General features: G+C 41.8%; 1 protein-coding gene and 1 non-coding gene across 19 annotated transcripts in view; one reads left to right on the forward strand and one right to left on the reverse strand.

Moving 5' to 3' along the window:
- The first annotated feature begins 205 nt into the window (after positions 1-205).
- CAST (calpastatin) overlaps positions 206-24,806 on the forward strand; it is a 113,217-nt gene continuing 88,616 nt past the window's right edge. For 3 of the 18 annotated variants that reach the window (XM_048220960.2, XM_044383991.3, XM_057307237.1), the window contains exons 1-2: positions 6,148-6,530; positions 19,178-19,240. In XM_048220960.2, the coding sequence (XP_048076917.1) occupies positions 6,456-6,530; positions 19,178-19,240 (138 nt within the window). In that variant the 5' untranslated portion in view covers positions 6,148-6,455. Of the gene's footprint in view, positions 6,531-6,971; positions 7,206-19,177; positions 19,241-24,806 lie in introns of those variants that run through there. The other 15 variants (XM_026498582.4, XM_057307238.1, XM_026498581.4 and 12 more) reach the window with 12 other exon arrangements.
- Positions 20,462-20,583, reverse strand: LOC113255432 (small nucleolar RNA SNORA28). The gene has a single exon (XR_003316304.2). It is a non-coding gene; the product is annotated as a small nucleolar RNA SNORA28 (small nucleolar RNA).

Below are 24,806 nucleotides of genomic sequence, written 5' to 3' on the forward strand. Positions count from 1 at the left end.
TTCAAATGCTAATACTGTCACTTAGCAGCTGTGTAACCCAGGATAAATTATTCAACCTCTCTGGGCCTTAGTTTTCTCTCCTATAACAGGAGGAAAATAATGTTTCCTACTTCGTGAGGGTGAAATGAACAAATATATGCAAATATATGCAAAGTCTTTAAAAACTGAAAAGTTCCTAAATCATAATAAGTACTATATGTTTTTATTTTATTTATTTACTGTCATTATCAACTGTGAGAGCCATTCAATAGAATTAGTACCGTGGAGTGTTTAGATAGTTCTCCTGACCTTCTGATCTTTTTTTTTTTTAAGATTTTATTTTTTATTTGACAGAGAGAGAGAAAGCACAAGCAGGGGGAGCGGCAGGCAGAGGGAGAGGGAGAAGCAGGTCCCCACCACGCAGGGAGCCAGAGGGGGGCTTGTTGGGGGGCTCAGTGGGAGGATCGATGGGGGGTTCCATTCAGGGCTAGATCCCAGGTCCATAACCCGAGCTGAAGGCAGAGGCTTAACCCACTGAGCCACCCAGGTGCCCTGCCCTTCTGATCTTAAGTGATCAGAGACAGTTTCAACTACAAGTGTCCTTCTAAATTCCCCAGTCTATTTCTTTCATCTTTTGAAGAAGGAAGTTTAGCCTGGAAAAAAACCAATAATGTGTTCTTATTCATTCCATAAAATGTTTATTGGGGACATATTGTGTGCCAGGCACAGTCTCAAGTTCTGAATAAGACCGAAATGACGCTTTTCTCGCAGAGTCTAGCAGTGGGTACAGATCAGCAGTATGACAGGGATCAGAGACTGTGCTAGTATGCACAACGATCTCCCCTCCACGGGACCCTCTAGGAAGAACGATACCATTGCAGAAGGAAACAAATAAAAGAAATATGACAAGATAACATCTTCTGATAGTTTTTCGGAGAGTTTATAGAAGAAATTTGGGAGCATGGGGGAGATAATGGAAGTAAGATAAAAAGAGAAAGATTTTTAAGATGTTTTGCTGAGTGTTCTGATTGTGTGCCCACTTGGGCATTTTCAATTGCAGTGAGAGGATTGCAATAAAGATTGAAATGCTTTTAGTTACTTTTGGAAGGCCCGACCACTGTTTCTTTAAATATAAACTGCATTTAGGATTAGGCCATGAGAATCTTGGACTTTATATGGACTATAGACAGTTACAATATAATGCAATGCTGTGGAAAGTCAGCACTTTGGAAAAGGAAAGGGAGGAGTATTCCGAGGGGTGGGAAATGAGCAAAGGCAGAATTGGGAAGAGCAGAGAACGTTCAAGGATCTGAAAGCCGGAGGGCATGGCTGGAGCGCAGGCGCGTGTGAAGGCATAACGCTGCAGCTAGGGCTGCCCAGGACAAATCCTGCCGGTCCTGGGAGGACATGGGAAGGGATCTAAACTTCATCCTGTTGGCACTAAGGAACCATCAAGGACTGTAAACAAGGAAGAGAGATGATGCACACAGCACTGGTTAGTTGTTGGCCCCAGGAATACACTGACTGAGAACCGAGCTCTTTTCAGGGACCCATAGCCCCGAGGATGGAGACCACAAACCTAAGGGAAATCAGTAAGCAAAGCAAATGACTTCTAGCTTATAGGACGGCTTATAGCAAATAGGGTATCTTCTACCTTCTTCCTTGTCTGCTGCTAGACCTATAGAGCAATCTTTTTTTCCCTTTTTCTTTAAAAGCACTAGACAAAACTAGAAAATAGAAAAAAATTATTTTGCCTTCATTTCTAATCATTCTTTGCAATCAAATTTTGAAATTGTTGTTTCTATCTTGATTGCTAGTATTAATAGCATGGCCACTGTGTGAAACAAATTGTTCTTCTGTGATGCCTCTTGAAGGCAAAAGTCATTTTAAAACAGGAAGAAATGTAATGAAATGGGTAATATATTCAGACCAAATGTTTAGTTAGATAGCAACCTGACAGCATACTTTAGTCATATTAATTGCCCCCTCAATTCTATTCGCAAAGTTTTTTGGTGTTAATATTGCACAGAGGAATGTAATGGATGCGATAAGCTACCCGAATCCCCATCAGGGATAGAAGAGTCCTTACTCCAGCTCCTAGGAGTGCCACCAGAAGACAGCCCTCATCTCCCAGCTCCCTTTGGGGGTTGCCACAGTTTAAGGGAGCCACCTCTCTCTCCCAAAGCCATGCTCCCTTCACCCTCAGCCATACCCAAGGACTAGTGATGCAGGCTCATAAGGGCTCAGCCCTCTCTCCCCAGCCCCCAAGCGCTCCAAAGGGCACCCGGCCATAGGCATTCCCTGCAGGGTTATGGGAGGCTTCTCCTGGGTCTGCCTCCCACTCCACTTCTCCCTTGGCCCATCCTTCCTTCCGTCCCACAGGTGTTGATCCCATGAGTCCTCCCTAATAAATCCCTGAAAAGGGAATATGATCTCAGTCTTCTTTGGTCCACGTAGACAAGAAACAGGAAGTCTGTCATGCTGAAGAACAAGGCCTGAAGGTATTTTGCAGGTGGTTGACTAACTGCAGGCATGAGATAGTAAAGAATAAGTAAAGCCTGAGGGCCTAGTTATAGGTATGTGGGTGACTCAAGTTCTTGTTTGGTAACGGTGAAAACTAAAAAACTACTTCATCTGCTGTTTATTCTCTTTCCCTCCATCCTTTCATCTCCATTCTTTCTCCTGCCTGCCACCCCTTCGGTCATCCCTACACAAGCCCAGTGTGATCTGAAAAAGCAAGGTGTCTTAGTCCATTCGGGCGGCCGTAGCGAAATACCACAGGCTGGGGAGCTCATACAAGAGTTCTAGCAGTTCTGGAGGCTGGAAGTCTGTGATCAGGGTGCCAGTATAGTCCAGTGAGGGCTCTCTTCCCGGCTGCAGACTCTGCTTGTATCCTCACATGGCAGAAGGGGCAAGGGAGCTCGCCGGGGGCATCTTTTATAAAGGCACTAATCTCCATGAGAGCTCCACCCTCATGAATTAATCACCTCCCAGAGCCCCCACCTCCTAGTGCTACCACATTGGGCATTAGGATTCTAATATGGGAATGGGGGGGGCACAAAAATATTCAGACCATAGTGCATGGCAAAGCTCCTGTGCTCTAAACAGAGTCCCCTACTGCTGACTAGGACACGTTCATCTTTATGCACGGACTTTACCACTGAAGCCATTCTTCTGGATAATTCAACAGTCAGAAGCATGAAGCTCCTACTCAGATACATGCACATTATAAGGGAAAGGAAGCTTTGAGAGACTTGGCGTATTTTGCCTGTGTCTTTGCCTATTTGCAAAGATTCTTTTCTTTCTGGTTTACTCAGGAAAATGTCACTATGGAGGGGAGCAAACGTGGCAGAGTCTCAAGACGGCAGATAGGACAGGTAAGTTCCAGTGGGATTGACAGGCACCTGGACGTCAGCCAAAAGGTCCAGGTTTTCTGGAGTTAACTTCCATTCCAGGAGTATGTGGTGGTGCAGAAAGAAATACCATCCAAAGGAAGGGGACTATTGAAACTGTGAGTACCTCACAAAACCACTCTGCCTCCTCCTCAATCTTACCCACTGGCTGGCTTACCAAAAACCTCTCAGCTGTCAGATCTTGTGGACACTCTTCATTCATTGTCTGGCCCAACCTTTGACTAAAACGTTAGTTGCGGGTCAGCCCTTCCTTTCAGAAGCCCCTCCACCCTTGGCCTCTGGTACTTACTTCTTTTCTCGCTTCCTTCTGCCCCACTACAGCTCCTTCTCAGGTTCTGCTGGCTTTTTCTCCAAACTCTGTCCTGTCTTTCTTTTTTTCACTTTACATGTTTCCTGATGAGAAGTGATGAGTTCCTGACAGCTACAGCAGTAGTGGGGATGAAGAGAAGGTACAACGTGGAGGTTCCGTGGAGAAGGTTTCAACTCCATCAAGTCAAACATGGCGGGGAGGAGGGAGCCCTTGAGCTCCCCTCCTCCCCAGCCAGGCCACCCCAGGGTCAGAGTGAGGAGTCCCTCAGGATCCTACAGTGCTCTTGGAATAACTCTGCCAGCCCTTACCCTTCTCCCACGGTCATGTGCTGGGGAATCTGTCTGTCTTTCTTCCTAGACTGTGAGGTCCCCAGTACCTCCAGAGAGCCTGACACACGGCAGTCATCCTGTTACCGAGTAAATAAAGGAACGAAGTACTTAACATGTGTGCAAATAAAAATATAGCGTAAGTTGCCATATGCAATTAGAATAATCTTCCCTAAGACGCTCAACTGCTGGTCGTGGTATCAAAGTTCAAATTCCTCACTGACCTCAAGAGAAAGTGAAAACACCACCCTCTTCTTCAACTTATTTGTAATTCTTCTTGACTCACAGTCATCAATGCATAGTTTAGCCATAATTGTTCTGTTAATGTGACTTCCAACCTTTCAGCAAAGCCTGAAGGCTAATGTCTTTATCTCTTACAGATGTTGATACCAATTATATCACCTTGCCCGGTAGCTGCTGAGTAAACAGTAAGTGGGCAAATGGACCGATTACTCCTAAACTTGGACCAGCAGCTGCAGCCAGATGGGTAGGCTTTTTTGTATTTCCTGAACTGCCCTCATCCTCTCTCCTTCTGTCCACATCCCACCAGCCAGCCTGTCCACTCAAGCCTCCTTTCCCTTCCTAAAATCACCAAAACCCACAGAACCCCAAACTCCCAAAACACATTTGTACTTATCCGTACTTGCACATCTCTCATTGTCACCCAAATGATCATGTGTGACAAATGCCATGTGACTTCAGCTAAACTCTAAGTCCTGGGGGGCAGGGAATGTGTATTTTTATCTTTCTATCATTCCCTCTACAATTTCTTTCACAGCACTTTACATGCATGAAAAACTTTCAAGAAGTATAAAACTAACCAGTTTAAGTTCAATTTTAAATATTCCGTTAGAAAATACCTCAAATTTTAATCAACAAACCATTCTTCTTCCAGAGTTAGAATAATGTAGTCAGGGTTCTAAAACCTGAACCTAGGCCCTCTAGGTTCTGAAGTAAGGAGATGTTTCTGGTTCCTGGGCCTGGGGATGGGCTATCACCTGGCCCTGTAGCTTGTGTGTTTGTTTAAATTATTGTAGGCATTGGTCACAGTCATAAAGTCATTTTTTCAGGCTTATGACATTTTTCCCAATTATGAATATAATTCATGCCACCAACCGATTTTCCTTGAATGGACAATGATAGACCCCTTATCCAAGTCATTTCATTTTTATGTGGAAATTCTCACTCTGTAGCCTGTTTGTTGGAAATAGTAGTCACATGGATAATAAGTAAAACCTTTTAAGAGGGAATCCATTTAAATCATCCTTCGCTGCTCCCCCCATCAAGAATGCTGCTAAGCCAGTGAAGGAAGTCAAAATGCCTAAAAATGAGAAGGGAAAGGGAAACAAGAATTCATCCTGCCAAGCTCAGTATAGCATGACAAATCTTTTCCTACAATCTGGCTTCTCTCTCCCACCGTCTAAAACACAACACTTCACAGAGCGTCACCCCCAGGTCCAAGGTGTCAATGCCATCGTGGGGAAAGGCTTTTTCAGGCAGGTCTGATCACATACCCGCAGAATCGGAGACCCGCAGTCTCAGCAGACGAGCGTTTTCTAGACAGGGTTGTTGTATTTCACTTCCAAGCTCAAACCAGGAAGTGCTGTTTAAGATGAGTCAAAGACTAAAAACACTTTGGCCTCGGAAACAAAACCGACCAGGCTCCAGAAAGGCTACAGGGGTTTAAATGTGGGACTATTGGAACCTAAGGCTTCCTACCCATTGAGACGTTTTAAACTTTCAAAACTGCGCCCCCCTCCCCCCAAAAAAACCCAAAGCGAGATGACATAAAACATACACAGGCGAGCGTACACACCTACACAAACACACACACATCTACACAAACGCATGCACAGACCAATATGTTTTGGTGATCCACTTCCTTATCTAGAAGGTCCAGGCTTGGGCCAGATTGGAGTTGGTAAAGTCTTCTCCAAACTAAACCAAGGCAGACTGCAGAAAAGGTGTTTAATTCTGGAGATTTTTAAGGAGAACGGTCGAGGCGTAGCCGGGCCACGCCCGGGTACAGCTTCCCGGTTGCACAACTGAAAGCTAAGTCCGGGCACGTCTAAGGAGGAACCCTGAGACCTCCAGCCCCTCCTCCCTGCGACCACGGGGAGCAGCGGAGTCCTGGAAGGCGGGGAGGATCTCTGGGTGAAGACACCGGGGCCGAGGGTGTTAAGTTTCAGCCCCGGGAGCCCCGTGCCGCTACAGAGGGGACAGCAGCCAGCAGCGGGCAGGAAGGGGAGGACCCGGACAGGCAAGGGGGAGCCCCCGCGCGGGCTCGGGGCTGGGTCGGAAAAGCTGCCTCACGGGCGCGCCCTTCGGCCCCTCCGCTCCTTCCCTCCCTCCCAGAGCGCCCCGCCCGGGCCTCCCTTCTAGTCTCCGCTGCGCCCTCCCGGAGGCAGCGTTTGCAGCGGCCTTGCCATGTCTCAGCCGGGCCAGAAGCCCGCTGCCTCCCCGCGGCCCCGGCGCGCTGCAGCTGCCCGCCATACCCAGGAGGTGAGTGGCGCTCTTCTCGGAGCCGCAGGGCTGAACGCTGGGAGGACCCCAGCCCTGAAGCCGTGGGCCACCTCCTCTGGGCGTAGCCTGCCTGGCCTTCCGGCCCGTGCGCCCCCTCCCGGGCTGGGGAAGGGCGCGGGGCTCAGTGACTGCCGCTGGGCAGGTGGCTGGAGGTGGCTGGGTATTCCAGGGCCCCGGCCAAGAGCGCTGGGCGTGGCGCGAGCTCAACAGGGGGTGGCCCGCGTCGGGAAAAGTTGGATGGTGAGAGGTGGGTGAAATGACGATAGGGATGAAAGGGGGAAAAGTTCATTCGGGACCCCCAGAGTGGGTGGGGTAGCGTAACTGGACGGTGGAATCCTGTCTTCCGCGTAAAGCCCGGGCTGCAGGGCGTGGCGGCCCGGAGAAATAAAACATCTTCCCGAGCTAACCTCGAGCCAAATCGGGCGGGGCGGGGCCAGCCGGCGGGGGCGGGGCTTGCTTCGGGCACCGCCCAGGTGTCCTGCCTCCTGACGGCTTCAGGGCTTGCAGAGTTCAGAGCCCGCCAGGTGCAAGGCAGGCGAAGTGAGAGTCCCGTGCCTGCCGCTCCGCACCCCGCGTGCTCGCCGGGCCCTCTGCCGCGCGTCTCAGAGCAAACCGGCCGTCGCCATGGCGTTCGCAAGCTGGTGGTACAAGACGGTAAATAGGAGCGGCAGCTCTTGGGCAGGAACGGGAAGGGAATGTGTTTGCTTTGCCTTTCCGGGAGTGCGGACGAGTATTGTCCGGGTTTTGGCTGGGAAGGGGAGGGGACCAGGTGCGACCTCCTCTCAGGACTTAGGGAGAGGCCGAGACTCACCCTACGGTGGTATGCACCAGCGCGCCCGAGAGTGCGAGGAGGCTCGGCTCGGTTCACAAGTTGAATGGGACGGGAATTGTTGCTGGAGGAATTCCGCCGCTGGAAGCGGATTCCTGGATGAACTCAGCTCGCAAGAACATAGATCTAGTGTTTTTAACTTGTAAGCAAAGCTCGAAACTTTTAGAGGAAATGATCTTGGACATGCATTTTCCAACACAAAGGAGGAGAGGCAGCTGGAATGGGGGGTAAGGAGAAAACCCAAAACTCCGAGGAGCAGAACCAACTGAAATCAAGACCTTTGTTGAGAATGAGACAGAGAGAGCAAGAGCTGTTCTGTACTTTATTCCACAAAAAATACAAAAAGATGTGTTGATAGGTGGGAATCAAAATATTTATATCCCATTGATTGATGTGAGAATTTCAAAAACTTAGTTTAAGTACACCTCTTTTTCAGCATGTGGTATTGGGAAAAGCAGCTATTGTAATTAGACACCCTTTAGAGGAAACCTTATATTGGAATCAGCAAACTGTCACTGATAAGCCAATGGCCATTCACTGATCATCTACTCTGTGCCAAGCCGCTACTAGCCTCCAAGTACATAGTGGAGAATAAGAGGATAGTTCTTTTTCTCAAAGATCAATGAGTCAACCTTTCTGAACCTGTTTCCACTTCTGTAAAATGAGGGTTATAATAGGCACCACATAAGGGTTTGTGAGAACTGTTGAGAATGATGAATCAAAGTATCATGCCCATATACTTATAATGATTGGGAATTACAGTTTCCCTTAAGATATTTCATTGTTATTGTTTCTCATTACATATTCTGGGCTTTTAAAATGTAGCATCTTATTTATGTGCTAAAAGCAAAAGTTTGCTTTGAGTCATTATTGTCCTAAGGTTCTTATCAAAATGAACCACATGAATTATCTGCAAATAAGGATGGCAGTATTTCAGAGTTGACATTGATCTTCTCTTTCCAAATTCATGATTCTTTAAAGGAAATTATGCTGGAATATTTGAAGTAGTTTAAATCAGTGCTTTTAACCCTGTTATGTTTATTTTTTTAATTTTTTAAGAAGATTTTATTTATTTAGAGACAGCACGCACGCACGTGAGTAGGGGTCGGAGAGAGAGGGAGAGAAGCCGACTGCCTGCTGAGAAGGGAGCCCTGCGCTCTCTGTCCCAGCACCCGGGTCATAACCTCAGCGAAGGCAGAAGCTTAACCAACCCAGTCACCCAGGCGCCCCTAACCCTGTTATGTTTAGGCATAGTCTGTTATTTTGCTAAAATCGCTCTTATAATCCAATTTGGAAACTACTATAAAATTTTTTTGCCCCTTAGAATCAGCAAGCTGGTATGATCAGCTTTGATTCTTCCCAAGCCAGTGCCACCTGGAAGAACTGTTGTGAGAGGCACATATGTAATTTAAAATTTCCTTGTAGCTACATTAACAAAAGCAAATACAGGTGAAACTAATGCTAATAATATTTTTTATTTAACTAGCTATATCCCAAACATTATTTCAACATATAATCAATGTACAAACCATTGAGATATTTTAGATCTTCTTTTTTTATATTAATTCTTCAAAATCCAGTGTTCATTTTATGCTTACAGTAATTCATACTTGCTACATTTCAAGTACTCAAAAGGCATGAGTGGCTAAGGACTATAGGATTGGATAGTATAGCTCTAGACATGGCTTCCTAAACATTTTTGTTTGATGGTTATGAGGGGGTGATCACAGACCATTTTTAGAATTAAAGCTACTGACCATTTTCCCTCAGCAAAATACACACGCAAATACACAAAAGCTCACCAATAAATCCTCTAAAGGTCCACGGAGCCAATTTATAACACATATATTTCACATATATACAATATAAATTACAATATACAATAAGATATATTATAAATATAATAATATAAATATTATAAAAAATATAATAATAAAATTATATAGTATATACTCTATAATATAATTATATAGTGTTATATACTGTACAATATAATATGTTATATACTATTATATAGTAATTATATATTATATAAGTATACGATTTATATGTAATATATATGTATTTTATCATGTATACTATATACCATATATATATCATGCATATACATAATGCTTCTGATAAATCCTATAATTAAAATATCTTTACTAGGATCCTTAAATACTGAAAAGATGTATCTGTGATGTTTGTTTAAGGGAGTGCTACTTATAAAGCCAGTCAGTGAAACACATTACAGTGTATATTTTCACACTGAATACCATCAATATCATTGATCTTATCTTCCAAAGAATTATGTATTTGTAGGAAAAAAACCCAACAAAACAACTTTAAAAAGCCAGCTCTGAAGAACATCTCAGGAGCATCATAACGATGAAGCATGAAGGAGAATAAATTTGGTTAACATCAGTAATCACATTCCTGAATCATAAGTTGACTTGATTAGGCCATGGTAATTAAAGGTGTTTCTTAGCCTAATTAGAGCCATCGGCCCAGTGGCAGCATGATCAAGGAGCCTAGTCATTTGGGAGGCCCCATCGCTGTGGCCAGTCTGGGAAGAGTGTCACAAGCTTTCCAGAGCAGGACAAAGCACTTGGCTGCTTTTAGGAGTAAGGAATGCAAATTGTAGAATCTGAAAAAAGTGCACAGGCTTTAGAGTGTCTGGGAGAATGGAGATCAGACACAACTTTGCCCTTTTGGTTGATAGTTTCTAGTTTCCTTCCCATTGCGATAAGACTTTTAAATTAGGAGTATCATCAGATGATGTTCTCTAATCAGTTTTGGCACTTCCCAGAAGTAAATTATATTCTACAAGTGCTTTTTAAAGAATGGCGTAGCTTGCTGGGGGTGGAAACATGGGTGGCCATTTGAGATTCCAAGGTGATTGGTTAGGCATTCAGTTCTGAGTAGGTTGTCTGGTGTAATACAAGACTTCTCTAAGCAGCCCATCTTTATTCTATTCTTTTCCTTTTTGTTTTGTTTGTTTGTTTAATTTTTATGGTGGTAAAACATACACCACGTAAAATTTGCCATCTTAACCATTTGTAAGTGTAAAGTTAAGTGGAATTAAGTACATTCATATATATATATATATATATATCTCATATATATTCATATAAATCATATATATATGAATTTTTTTAAGTTTTATTTGTTTAAGTAATCTTAAATACACCCAACATGGTGTTCAAACCCAGGACCCCGAGATCGAGAGTAGCCTGCTCCTCCACCTGAGCCAGCCAGGCACCGTGTACAATTCATATTGTTGTGCAACCATCACGAGCATCTAGCTCCAGAACTCTTATCTTGCCAAACTAAAACTGTAAAGCCATTAAAATTAAATCCCCATTCAGCTTACATATACCCATTTGAATGCATAGCACTGTATTCAAGTATCTGTGTTGCTTTTTTTCTTTTTTTTTTGTATTCTATTGTTTAAAAAAAAGTGAATCAGGTATCTTTTAGTTAAGAAAAATGTGAAATAATTCCATCCAATGAACACCATTTATGTAAGTTGCCATCGCAGATGGAAGAGGCATTTATCCCAGGGAGAAAAGGGGCCTATGGTTAGAGTTTCCTTAAAAAACTATGGAATTCATTTTGACTGTTGAGGATTCATAGAACACAAAAATAATTTGGTAAAGGCCAAATATGTTCACAGGTAATTATTGTTCCCCTACTATGTGTTGGGTTCTGTAAAGGGTTCCATGGACGTAGCAATTGTGCATTTCTCATTGATAAAAATCACAAGTGCATCCTAATGACTACTACAAAAGCAATAAAAGTAACTATTGAAAGTCCCATGGCATCTTCTTTGATTTAGAGAAAATTCAGAAAGCCTTACTGCAGATAGACCCCAGATGCTGAATTGGCAAAGAGGCAATCAATGCTACCTCTGAAAACTGGACAAAAAGAGCATGTGCCCTTAACAGTGTCATCTTGACTTATCCATGAGAATGTTGAAGTGTTAGGAAAAAGCATACATGGAGTTTAGGTGGGACATCGGGATTTCAGAATTATGGCCATGCAGTTAATCCTTAATATGTGTCTTTTATATGAGAATCCCAAAGAATGTTATCCTATAATTTTAGAATTTGATAGCAAATGTTTTTAGAGGAGGAGAAAGATATCATGTATTAACAGGCCAGATCTCTTATTTACTTAAATTTCTTGAGTAATTATTCTCTATACAATACTTAGCACATGGTAGCTAGCTTCTCACCGATTTTTAAAATAAATCAACTCTGTTCTTCTCTAGGAGTTTAGAGTTTTTAGTGTGAAAACCAAGGGAAATGGCTAAGATATTGTCTTTGTGTGACTCCAGGGAGATACATATGCTTGAGATAAGAGGCTTCTCACTTTTTCAAAACTGTTATCACAGAAGAGAGGATAATATAATGAACTCTTCATATACCCATCATCTTTAATAATTATCAACATAGTACTACTGTGCCACATTTCCTTTGTTTAGCTCCCAGCCCCACCAATAAACCCAGCACACACACATACACACACACACTCACATCTCCCCTCCCAAAGTATTTTATTTTATTTTAGTTATGTTATGTTATTTATTTTATTATTTTTTTTACAAAGAGAAAGCATGCATGAGAGCTAGCGTGAGTACGTGAGAGGGGGAGGGGGAGGATGGGCGCTGGGGGCAGAGGGGCAGAACAAGATAAGAGAATCTTTTTTTTTTTTTAAGATTTTATTTATTTATTTGACACAGAGAGAGACAGCCAGCGAGAGAGGGAACACAAGCAGGGGGAGTGGGAGAGGAAGAAGCAGGCTCCCAGTGGAGGAGCCTGATGTGGGGCTCAATCCCAGGACTCTGGGATCACGCCCTGAGCCGAAGGCAGACGCTTAATGACTGAGCACCCAGGCGCCCCAAGAGCGAGAATCATAAGCAGGCTCCACATCCAGCTCGGAGCCCCACGCAGGGCTGGCTCTCAAGACCCTGAGATCAATCATAACCTGAGTTGAAATCAAGAGTTGGAGGCTTAATCGACTGAGCCACCCAGGAGTGCCCCCGAAAGTATTTTGAAACATGGGGAATTACACATTTAAGGGTCATGCCTGTGACCAGCTTGGTTAGATTGTTTGGAAAAGGAGTTCTTTATTCGCTGTGTACTTTGTTTCCTTAGATGTAATATGGAAATGTGAGACAAATATAATATACAACCATAAGAGACAAAGTGCTAAACACAAATTTATCGGATGAACCTGGTTGCTTTGTACTTATGAAAAGTAAGAAACTGAATTCTCTGCTCTAACATTTATAGCATTAGAAAATGAAACCTTTAAACCTTTACTTACGTCTCTTATGCATTTTACTGTTTCATAATTCAGCACAATCCAGTTGATGCCAGAGAAAAACAAGGGAGTGGAATAACTTTTATTGTATTCTTAAAATGAACTAGGCAGTGGGCCAGGCTCCTCATTAACATCAGCTCCTTTCAGAAATATGTCAGCCCCTGGGCTATGTACTATTAGCTTCGTTTTACAAGTAGAAAACAGGTTAAATTATTTGCCGAAGGTCACATAGCCTTTCGCATCCAAGCTTTTTCTGTCCCATCTGAGTTGTCAGAGAATGGAATGCAGGGAATTGGTTACCCAGGTAACAGAAGAGGATGGGAAGCCAACTGGGGAGGCAACCAGGGATTAGAAATTTCAGGAAGCTGCTATCATTTCTATGCAGGAAGGACTAGCAGGGAGCTGGATCGTCCTGTGGAAACTCCCAACTGTGGCTGGCCCATCCTGCAGGAGACACTACTACAGAGCCTCCCAGAGGCAGAAAGGAGGGGGAAGACTACCCACTCACCTCCTCCAGTCCCCTGTCACTGCCTCCCAAGCCCAAGACCACCCATCCCAAATATCCCAGGTCCAGGGAGCAGGGGGAGCAGGGGCCCCGGGTGGGCAAGGAATTCACCTGAGGGCAGAGAGGCCCAGAGCAGCTCCAGGGAGATGGTTTTAAAGCAAACCCAGTTTTACATCTTGGTCCTTCTGTTTGTTTGCTGAACATTACTGTTTTAGCAAGCAGAATATATACAAGAATAGATTTTATGGGATTTTGCAGGAATTATTAATTTACATGTTGTCCTTTAATTTTCCAAGCTTTTTTTTTTTTTTTTTTTTTTTTTTTTTTTTTTTTTTGCTTCTTTCTCTTTTATCTAGTTTACTGACCTGAATGGAGCAAAAGTACTTCTCAGGCAGTGTTTAGAGGTTTACGGAAATAAGAGTCATTCAGTCAGGAAGTATTTGTCACACCCCTACCACAGGACCAGAAAAATAAGAATATAGTTTACCATCTGGTTGGGAAGGCAAAATAGACATTTATGAAGGAATCAGTAAGCAAGAGAGTATAAAATAAAGTTTGTTTGCTAAAGAAACTAAGAAAATTGAGACTAACGAGCAGATAGGAAGATACGACATGCCATAAATAGGGCAGGGCTCAGAATTAGTCAGGAAATGCTGGTGTGAACACAGGGCACCGTGCTCCTTCCTTGAGCAATCGGAGTTTACCCAGGAGCCCCAGAGCCGCCCCAGCCTGCCTGACCAGGGGAATCTCCCCGTGGGTGCCAACTCAGTGGGGTGATTTGAAGAGCAGAGCCCTCTGCTTCCTGTCATGGTGCCCACAAATCTCTCAAAACCAGTTGTCTTTCCTGCACTCTGGCATGAGTGTTCCCACGTGTCCCAGGTGCTTGTGACCTACACTGAAGGATGGGACCCACTGCTAAATTAGAGCTCTCTGACCTTTAGAAGGGCCCTGAAATGAGCTTTTCTTACCATATGCAGTGGTATGTAGTGACAGAGCTGAGCTCTGTGTACGAGGAAAGTCCAGAGGGCACCAAGATAACCTCTTATTGCTTCATGCAAATATTGATCTCTGTGGCCTTGCCTCCAAGTTGAAGAAGAAAAATTTTTGAGTTGTTTTCGAATAACCTTTACTGGTTTTTAGAACAATTTTATTCAAATATAATTCACAAACTGAATTCACTCATCAAAACACAATTCAATTCAATATTTTTTAGTATATTCACAGAGTGGTGCAAGCATCACTTCTATTTAATTTTAGAATGTTTTTGTCACCCCTATAACAAAACTCTGATTTTTTTTTTCTTTTTTTTTTTTTTTTTTTAAGAAGCAAAGGCATTTCAGAAGCACCCAGCATTTGCACTCTTTCAGCTGGGCTTGCGCTTGTAGCTACTCAGTTTTTTTCTGTCTTCCTTCTTCTTTTATATATGTGTAGAAGTTTGCTTTTATTTTCTTCTGTGTTACCTATGCCCTTGTGTGTGTGTCTGTCAGAGGGTATGTGGGTAGCGGTGGGGAGGGTGCCCAGATGCTTACTAGCCCAGGTCCTTGGCTGGCGGAGAGCAGAGGCTACCGGCCTTACTGCTCTTGGCTCTTGTTGATTTCCTGACAGGTTGATGGGTTTGCTGTGGCAGAAGATTTTAAGCCTATAAAAAGCTTTCTCCTCCAATGAGAACAGAGGACAGCTATACTTGCCAAATACACAGTGATCCACGGGGTTCAGAAAATTATTCCTTTTTGAAGGAAGATGGGGCGAAGTCCCTTATCTGCTTTTTCCCTGCTTCTGAACTCCTGCCACACAAACCACCTCTTTCATCTTAACTCCATGCGTCGACTGCTTTCTGTAGCCTTATTCTCCCCATGCGGTTTCTCCTGTATTAGGGTTAGCTTCCTGTCCTTCCTGAGCTGGGCTTCCAGCTATGAATACAGGACTGATTTTGCAAACAGGACTGTTTGATTTTATAAAGCAAACCAGTTTCAGAATTGGAAGGTTCTGTTTTGGTTTGTTGTTTTCATTTTAGAGCATTGGATTGAGTCTTTCTTGATGTGAATCCCAAGATCTCTGCTAGCTCTTCCCTAGATCCAGAGTAGCCCAGTCTCTGGCTCATAGAATATAATCCGGATACGTGGTGTGACGGAGGAGGACCTCACCTTTCAGAGCCTTGATTTCTTTATCCATCAAATGAGGTGACACTGGAGTTGCTGTGGGGATCGCTTAGGGGAAATGGTTAGCCCTGGGCTAGCACAGAGTAAGTAGATGCTTGGAACATATTTGTTTCCTTTCCCTCATCTAGAAAAGTCCTCCATGGATTTATCAGTTTTGTGGTTTGGTTCTCTTTCCGGACCTATCAGTGCTTTCCTTCTCCATGCTTCTCTCACCTCTCTCACCCCACCCCACCCACTGCCCGCTGTTGTGGACAAAATTTTCTCTCTTTTCTTCTTAGGCTTGCGGCAGGTTTCCTAAGTTGGATCCAATCTGACGTAAATCATTCCCAAATATTTCATTGCATCAGCTCAGTCACGCAGAAAGTGCTTAATTATGCTATGAATTAAATAATGAGGCACTTTGAGTGTTAATTATACTCAAATTTAAAAAAGATAATAACAAATGTTAAAAAATAAATTAAAAAATCAGGCACTTTGAATATCTCTCAGTGAAAAGATATAACTGATTTTACATTGTTAATAGATTACTGAATATTGAATAAGTCCCAAGAAATGGTCAGGGCAATGGTTCATGCATTAATGTTGCTATTTACTAGAAATTGAATGGTGTTAGGTAATTCTTGTTAATTCTCTTAGAGTGATGGTGATATTGAAGTTACTTGGAGAAAATTCTTCAATTTAAGGAGATGTTCAGTTGCAATGTTTAGGGGTAAAGTTTTAGGATACCTACAATTTACTTCCAAATGTAGGTACATATCCAACTACAGGTAGAGAGATAGATCTATCTATAATATATGCAAATACAGCAAAATGTAGCAACAATCTTAATAGTTATTGGATCTAAGTGGTAAGAATATCAGTGCTCGTATTATTCTTTTAACTTTTCTGGGTATTAGAAAAATTTTATAATGAAAAGGTGTGTTGGGGCCCCTGGGTGTCTTAGTTGGTTAGATGTCTGGCTTGAGGTCTCAGCTCAGGTCTTGATCTCAGGGTCATCAGTTCAAGCCCCGTGTTGGGGTGTGGAGCCTACTTAAAAAAAAAAAAAAAAAAAAGAGGCTGAATTAAAAAAAACCTGGGAAAATATAATCCATAAGGTTTCTAAAAAATGTTCTCATTTGATTGTGTTTTGTATGTCATTATACTTCTTTATGTTGTAAAAAAGCTTTCTATTGAGAGCAAATCTTTCTTTTGAAATCATTAAATACAATTCTTATGGTACGTAATTTTTCTAAGCTGTCATTATAACCAAACATTTTAAAAAGTATTTACCATATATATCTCTCCCAAACTATATAGAACCTACGTAATTTGAGGGATTTTGAGCATTTAAGTGGAAACAAATAACCGATGGTATTGGCTAATCTGGAGGACTGAAATTTTGGAACACCCTCAGGAAATGACTTTTTAAAAACTTTTATTTTTATTTGCTTACTTTTTTGCATTTTTTAAAGTAAGCTCTTTGCCCAATGTGGGACTTGAACTCATGACCCAGAGATCAATAGCTGCATGCCCTACAGACTGAGCCTGACAGGGGCCCCTTTTAACAATTTTTAAAGAAAAACATGTATATACTTAAATTTTAGGGAGAAAGGGCTGTCTGCACATTTACTGCGGGGCAGCGCGTCATAATATATATTTGCCCCATGAGCAGGAAGCAGAGGGGGACCTTGTGGAGAGCAGGGAACCTTCTACCAGACAAGAGCAAGTGCCTCTTTAAGCTTTTTCATTTGCAAAGTGGAATACTAATACCCACTCGGGAGTAAAGGAGGCACTCGACAGCCTCAGTAAAACAGTGCATTTTTTTGTTGTTAGTATCTGTCTGAGAAAGATAGGAATTTGGAGATAATAATGAGTGTGATAGGCTTCTAAATCCACCAATTCTGCAAGGAGACAGATTAGGTAAATTTGTCACTGTGGATCTATCCCTCTTAAATTCTTTTTTTTTTTTTTTTAAAGAATTTATTTATTTATTTGACAGAGAGAGACAGCCAGCGAGAGAGGGAACACAGCAGGGGGAGTGGGAGAGGAAGAAGCAGGCTCCTAGCGGAGGAGCCTGATGTGGGGCTCGAACCCAGAACGCTGGGATCACGCCCTGAGCCGAAGGCAGATGCTTAACCACTGCGCTACCCAGGCGCCCCTATCCCTCTTAAATTCTATCTGCAAATGGTGCATGATTCTTCCTCCTAGTCTGGCCTTCAGGAATCTTCTAAAACTTATCTCTCACCATCTAGCACTGATCTATATGTGGGCTTTTAGATATTTTTTTTCCAGGTTCATTAACTACTCAATACTGATTGCCCTCAACTGTGGACAAATGCTAGACTAGGACATCAAGTTGGAACAGGCCCTGTAGAGGGCTTCATTCACCAGCTCTTGAAGCCTGGCTGCTTTTCAGTGAGTGGATTCCACTCACTGATCTGTGACAGTGTTATATTTTGGGAAGAACTTCCCACGCATGAAAGTGATTCCCTCCTAGTTTTTCATACAGAGAACTCTAAATGCAAGGTTTCATCCATGTGTCTAATATTTCTTGGATTCTTGTTTTAATTCAAATATATGTTGATATGACTAAAGAAAACATTGCCTTTTTCTATTTAGCATGGTATAGTGACAAACAATGTATTGTAAGTCAGAAAACCTGCTATGCAAACTTTTCCCGTTTACTAGGTATGTGTCTTTATGAAAGACCACTGAATTCTTCTTATTCTTCGCTTTTTCATCCCTAAAAATGACGTGAACCTCTTTTTTTGTATCAAATAAGATGTCTGAAAGTAAATAATAATAATAATAATAATAATAATAATAATAATAATAATAAATAATAGTAAAGAATGATATTATTAATATTACGGTTACTACCACTTTTCTTAATTCAAATAATTTCTTTGACTTACATATCAAGGTTATGATTTGCTTTAGGGAATGTTTACAGTTTTATATTTTGGTTTAACTGAAGATAATCGAGATTGAACCCAACGGTGAGCTTTTATTTCCTTATATTTAGGTTATTTTTTCCCACTTTCTCTCAAATCCCGCAATGGGTAAGAAATGAAACAATTCTTTGTAACCCTTACTGGGAACATAATCTTTTTTTTTTTAATCTCTCAAAAAAAGTCAATAAACTTTATGGCCTATTTTATCTTATCATCAAGACAGACGAGCATGTAGGCTACTTGAAGGTTTTATGCACCACATAAAAATACTTGCTTTCATTCCCACAGTCCTGGGAAGAAAAATAATTCTGTTTCTGGACATAGTGAAATCCTAAAGCCATAATAAATAGAAGTTGTGGGTATGGTCTTCCCCCTGCAGGGTTTGTCTTCCTGGAAGATAACTGGGGAAGAACTCTGAGGAATTCCCAAGAGCCATTCCCAAGTGATGGCGGCCTTGGAAGCTGTGGTCCTCCCTAAAGCCCATGCTGAACTGAGGCTTAAGTATGGCTTTAGGCTCCACATGGTCCTTAGACGTCACAACTCCGTGAGGAACAACATGTCTCCCACACTGGCAATTTAGGCTTTAAAACTGTGTGAGGCATTTTGTAGGAGACGAGATGCCGCCTTGGAATCACCATCAGATCTGTGTCTGGTTAATTATAGACTGACTTTCTACATCCCAAATGAATGTCTGTAGCTTCTCTTGATTTTTGAAAGCCACCTATGTCAGTGTAGAATTATCAGCATTTTCAGAAGGAAGATTAAAGGGGTCCTTGTTTTTACAGGCTACATATTTAGCACTTCGGGATTAAAGTCACTATTATGTTATCTTGTATTACCTCCTTCTTTTAAACATTATCTTTCTTTCTTTTCTTTTTATATTTTTATAGCATGTCAGTGAAAAAACCAGTGGATCGCCTTCCAAGTCAGGAGAAAAGAAAGGATCAGATGAGGTAATTCCCACAATACTGGGCTTTCCTTTTCTCTTGCTTTTAATTGTGAATTCTATCTTGAAACAGATAATGAGGTTGCAAAGAGCTCCTACTGGAATATTGGCAGATTTAGTCTTAACTAAGATTTGATTCAAGAATATAAGTGGAGGGGCGCCTGGGTGGCGCAGTCGTTAAGCGTCTGCTTTTGGCTCAGGGCGTGATCCCAGAGCTCTGGGATCAAGCCCCACGTCAGGCTCCTCCGCCGAGAGCCTGCTTCTTCCTCTCCCACTCCCCCTGCTTGTGTTCCCTCTCTCCCTGGCTGTCTCTCTCTCTGTCAAATAAATAAATAAAATCTTAAAAAAAAAAATAATATAAGTGGAAATCATTAAAAATTAATAAAAAATAAAGGGTTGCTGGGGAAAGAACCTTTAGAAATAGTTTCTATTTAGGAACAGAAGCAAGTTATCGAGGGTGTTTTCCCTGTAGGACTTGCTGAACCTTAAATATTGGTGAACATGGCAGATTTAGGGGGAGAAACCAAATGCCGTAGTGGTAAAGGACATCTTTGTTCATGAGAGTACACGAGGAAGAAAGACAGTGATGGCCTGGAAGAACCCATTATTCAGGTTCAGAAAAAAAGGAAGAGAGAAAGACTATTTTGATTTGGATCAGTTCTGTGGAAACAGGAGTAAAACCAAACTTTTCCAGTGGGGGATGAGTTTTCTTTGACACTGAATTTCTTCCTCCACCGAATGGCACACCATTATGTGCCTTGTCAACACTGGCCGACTTCTCCACGGAAGGGTCCTGCGAATGTGCTGTCCTTCCGGAGGGTACTGGACTTGCCTCCCTTCTGCTGCTTTTACATTTTAAATCTCGATAGATATGTTCATCTTCATTCGATAGAAATTGTCATGGTCATTTCCAACTTGTAAAGCAGCCAGGTCCTGGAAGGTGCGTGGAAAGCTAGAAAGCTTAAAATGATGATTATGTTTTTCTCTGTGTTATCAAAATGTTTTTGGGTGTTTTGCTCCTCTTCTTTCTGCAGTTTTGGAATATTTAATATATCTCGATATATTCAATGTGTGAGGAGGCTGTTATAGCTAGAAGCTTCTATAGATTCTGCACTACGGTTCGCGGAACTTTCTACTGTCGTTTTCATTACCAGTACCCATGAGAATATCATTTAGAGTCTTTCCTTTTTAATTATTAATTTTTATTGTGTTTATTTATTTATCTTATACTGTTTAAGTCTATATAACAGTTGGTCTCTTGGAGGAGAGCGCCGGAATAGGTGAGAGTTTCTTGCCATAGCATGCTCAAATTGTGTCAGACAACTTCGATGTCCTGCCAAAGTGTTGTTTGCAATAGCTTCTTTCTTTCTTTCTTTTTTTTTTTAAAGATTTTATTTATTTATTTGACAGAGATAGAGACAGCCAGTGAGAGAGGGAACACAAGCAGGGGGAGTGGGAGAGGAAGAAGCAGGCTCATAGAGGAGGAGCCTGATGTGGGGCTCGATCCCAGAATGCCGGGATCACGCCCTGAGCCGAACGCAGACGCTTAACCGCTGTGCCACCCAGGCGCCCCTGCAATAGCTTATGTCTTGACAAGCAAATTTGTAATGAATTTTTTGTACCCATGGAAGGCAGATGTTTCTTTAAAATTAGAAAGTAAGAGTAAATATTTATTAAGATTTTATCCTGTTTCTTGGTTAAATTATTTTAACTAGAAAGTAAGAGTAAACATTTATTAAGATATTATCCTGTTTCTTGGTTAAATTATTAAAAAGTAAATTCCCATATGAAAAACCACATTTTCCCCCTTTTACTAGCATGGAAATCTATAGAATGTCATTCAGTTCCGTATCTACCCTACCTTTTACATATATTCCCAGATAAGTTATCTATCAAATAATTTACTAATTGAAAACTATAGTGTTTCTTTATTCTTCAGACCTCGGAATAATGATTTTGGATGTTATTCTCTATTAATATTAATTGAGATTAAACTATTTACACAAAAAAGGAAATCTTTTCTAATGTGGTCAAGTGACTAGTAGGTTAGTTCATATATCACTAGTTATGTTATTACTCGAAAGCTTAAATGTTACATTGTGAACATATAGGCCTTGTTGGTTTAGGCAACAACTGTGTTAGGTTGTTGTTGTTTTTTTCATAATATCTAGGCTCTAAAGTACCTTATTTCCGTATTTATAAGGGGCCTGAGAAACCTCGTAAGGAGCTCTGTTACAAATGCAGCCGGGGGATAATTTGAGATTTCTGTGTTAGTCGAGGCAGCCTGCACTTTAAGTTTGCAACCAAAGGCTGAACTTCTACCTCAAGGAAAAGAAGAAGGAATTTTTCTTCTCTTTGTCAGCCATTCAAGGAATTCTGGTTTTGTTTCATAACGCTTCGGAGAAGTTCAGGTTCACAAACTCTTGTCTTGTGCCGAGCCTGGACACAGGAGTCTGTTTTGCTCTGTCTCAGCCAGCGGAAGTGAAGGGGGCAGAGGCTTTCCCCGCTCCTGCGGCGTAAATCACCGTAGAGATTCATAGAGGCAGAGAGTGAAGATTGTTTATCATCTCCCCAAATTCTGTCCATGTCCATCTGATAAGGCAGGCAGGCCTGTGTGTGGGATGACTTGCTAGTCAAGGTATATTTTCAGTACGGTCTGTCTCCGGGGACTCTCTCATTCTTTATGTCACATACAAATTAGTTCTTGGTGAGATCCTGTGGCTCTGGAGAGAATTCAAGGAAACCATCTTGCATTAGGTGTTGTTTTGGCCTTTGTGCGCACAGTTATAAACCGTGTGTGATTTAGATTTGTCATCTGCCCTGCCTACCATCCGCCATTGGTGACCATCCTCTCTCCTCCTCAAAATCACCACAGGAAGATTTCCTGAAACTATTCTTTCTCCCAAATATTTCGTTGCCTACTGCTCTTTTGAACCAGCAATGAGATTCAGAAGCTTCATTTGGGTTTTAGGTAATCCATTTGCAGACTAGTATATGCTTCCAAAGGTTAAATAACACATCCCTAAGTGTGTGCAAACATGTGGGTTTGCCTTCCACAGACAAACCCAGGCCTTTGAAACAAAGTCCATTTGAAAATGGGCTTTCTAGGCTCAGGGGTACTTCTTGGCATTTTTTTTTTTCTTTCTCGCTTTATTATTCTGCTGCATTTTTATTTGGAAGTGCAAGAGAAAGGGTACGTAGAAGGACTTCAGGAAGATATAACCAGGTGAAAAAATGATTAGGGTGAGGTAAGAACCACTGTTATATTGTTGTATGTAAACACACCTGGGGATGAATGCTCTGGGTGAAGGTTAGAGCTCTTTGTCTCCAGCGATCGTAAATAGTTCTTACTTGGTTGGTATTTGACCCCTATACAGCCACTAAGGGTCCTAAGAAGTTGGCAGCAATTTTAACGGAATCTTGTAACCAAATTATCATTTGTCGTGTTGCATTTGCAATACAAATGCTTGAGGAGTGACTACAGTAAGTGTCTAGGAGAACGAATTCGCTTACTTGTTTGTACCAGTTATTGTGAACGCGCTAAGTCCTTCTCAGATGTAGAGGAATTATAAAACGAAAAGTTGCATTGACTAACAAGCCAAAGATACAAGGACTAGAGCAGGAAAAAGAAAAATGAAAACATTTAACACCAGCCCCTTTAAAGACACTGGAACAGAGAATCCTTTCCAAACCTGTAGTCAAATCTATTTAAAGTATTTGACTAACACATCTGGCCTCACTGGGGGAGGGTGAGCATTTTGGCAGCATATTTCAGTGAAGCCCTGAGGAATGGAATTTAAAGCATAAGATAGGCATAGTCTTATAGAGCCAATTATAAGAACTCAAATTTAATAATAGATATATTTTCAGGGGCACAGAAAGGGAGCTATAAATACAACAGAACAGAAATTGCACCTTAGAGGAAAAGATATGGGGCAGATTTTCTTTACCATGAATAATAGCATTGGTGGCATTCTTTTCTTCAGTATTTGCCTTTCCTCCTTCTAAGATGCATGAAATATTGAATGACTCCAACATTTTTTACACTTTTTCTCTTAATGAAATTTGTCTTTTCTATTTTTTATTTTTTTAAAGATTTATTTATTTATTTGAGAGAGACGTAGAGGGAGAATATGAGCAGGGGGAGGGGCAGAGGGAGAGAATCTCCAAGCATACTCCCTGCTCAGCGTAGAGTACAACTCAAGGCTTGATCCCAGGACCCATGAATCATGACCTGAGCAGAAACCAAGAGTCAGAGGCTTCACCGACTGAGCCACGCAGGTGCTCTGCAATTAGTCTTTTTTTTTTTTAAATCATAAAAGCAATATGTATTTATGAAAAACAGTATTACCTAATCTACCACTTAGTTATAACTATCGGTATAAAATTTTGTGTGTATTCTTAATGTGATAATATAATGTATGTACTGATTTTAGCAAATTTTTTTTTTTTTTTTGGCGAGAGAGAGAGAGAGAACAGTGGGGAGGGACAGAGGTAGAGGGAGAGATAGAATCTTAAGCAGACCCCATGTCAAGTGCAGAGCCCAATGCAGTGCTCCATCTCATGACCCTGAGATCATGACCTGAGCCAAAATGAAGAATCCAGAGCTTAAGTGACTGAGCCACCCAGGAGCCCCTGACATTAGCAACTTTTTATACGGCTAAAACATAATCACTAAAGAAAATATTGAAGACTTTAAAGAAAAAAATACCATCATCTAGGGTTCTAGCACCTACAGAGATCTCCACTACTTCCGTCATGGTGTATTTCCCTAAGTCTTTTTTCTCTGTATATATTATGGTTAAGCTGAGATAACAAAGAAATATCATTAGGAAGGCCTAGAAAATAATAAATGGTGTGCTTTGTGAAAGATCAATCTTTTCCAGCTAAAAAGAGTCATCATTGTGGGTAACTTAAGAAAATCATTATTCAGGTGTCTTGGCATTTAGTATGGCATTTAATCTGGTTTTGATTTTGTTGCTGTGTTTTTGAGGGAGAAACACATACTTCTTCAAAAAGTCTTCTGGGACAGTGTTCCCACGAGCAAGTGGTATAGCTGTTCTTAGAAAATTCTGGAAGAGTAGTACAGCATACATCGTTTTAAGGGATTATGGGTCATGACAACAGAGTCCATATTAATTGTGGGTAGTTGATGGTGACCGTGTAAGCTCACGTCTCATAGTGCAGAAAGAGGTAAAGCCAAAGATGTGCCTCAGGGCAGTCCTACCCGGCTCCCCTGGACACCCATACCAGGAGCCAGCCCAGAATCCATCTGCATGGTTGATGGGGTAGGTTTAACCAAGGGAGGTGCCAGAAGTTCTTTTGCACTGCAGTTTCCTCATTTTCTTTTTTTTTCTTTCCCTTGAATTCTAAATTTTGATTCATTTCTTCATTGACTGGAATATTTTTTAACATAATTTTTTCAGGGAGGGAGCATGAATGGTGATTTTCTGAGTCTATGTGGATCTAAGCATGCTTTGGTGCTGACTTCACACAAGAAATAAATACAGAATTGTACAACATCCTTGGCTCGCAGTTCTGTTCCCTCAAAATTCCATACCTGTTGCTCCATG

Source organism: Ursus arctos, unplaced genomic scaffold, assembly GCF_023065955.2.
Source record: "Ursus arctos isolate Adak ecotype North America unplaced genomic scaffold, UrsArc2.0 scaffold_5, whole genome shotgun sequence".
Lineage (NCBI taxonomy): Eukaryota > Metazoa > Chordata > Mammalia > Carnivora > Ursidae > Ursus > Ursus arctos.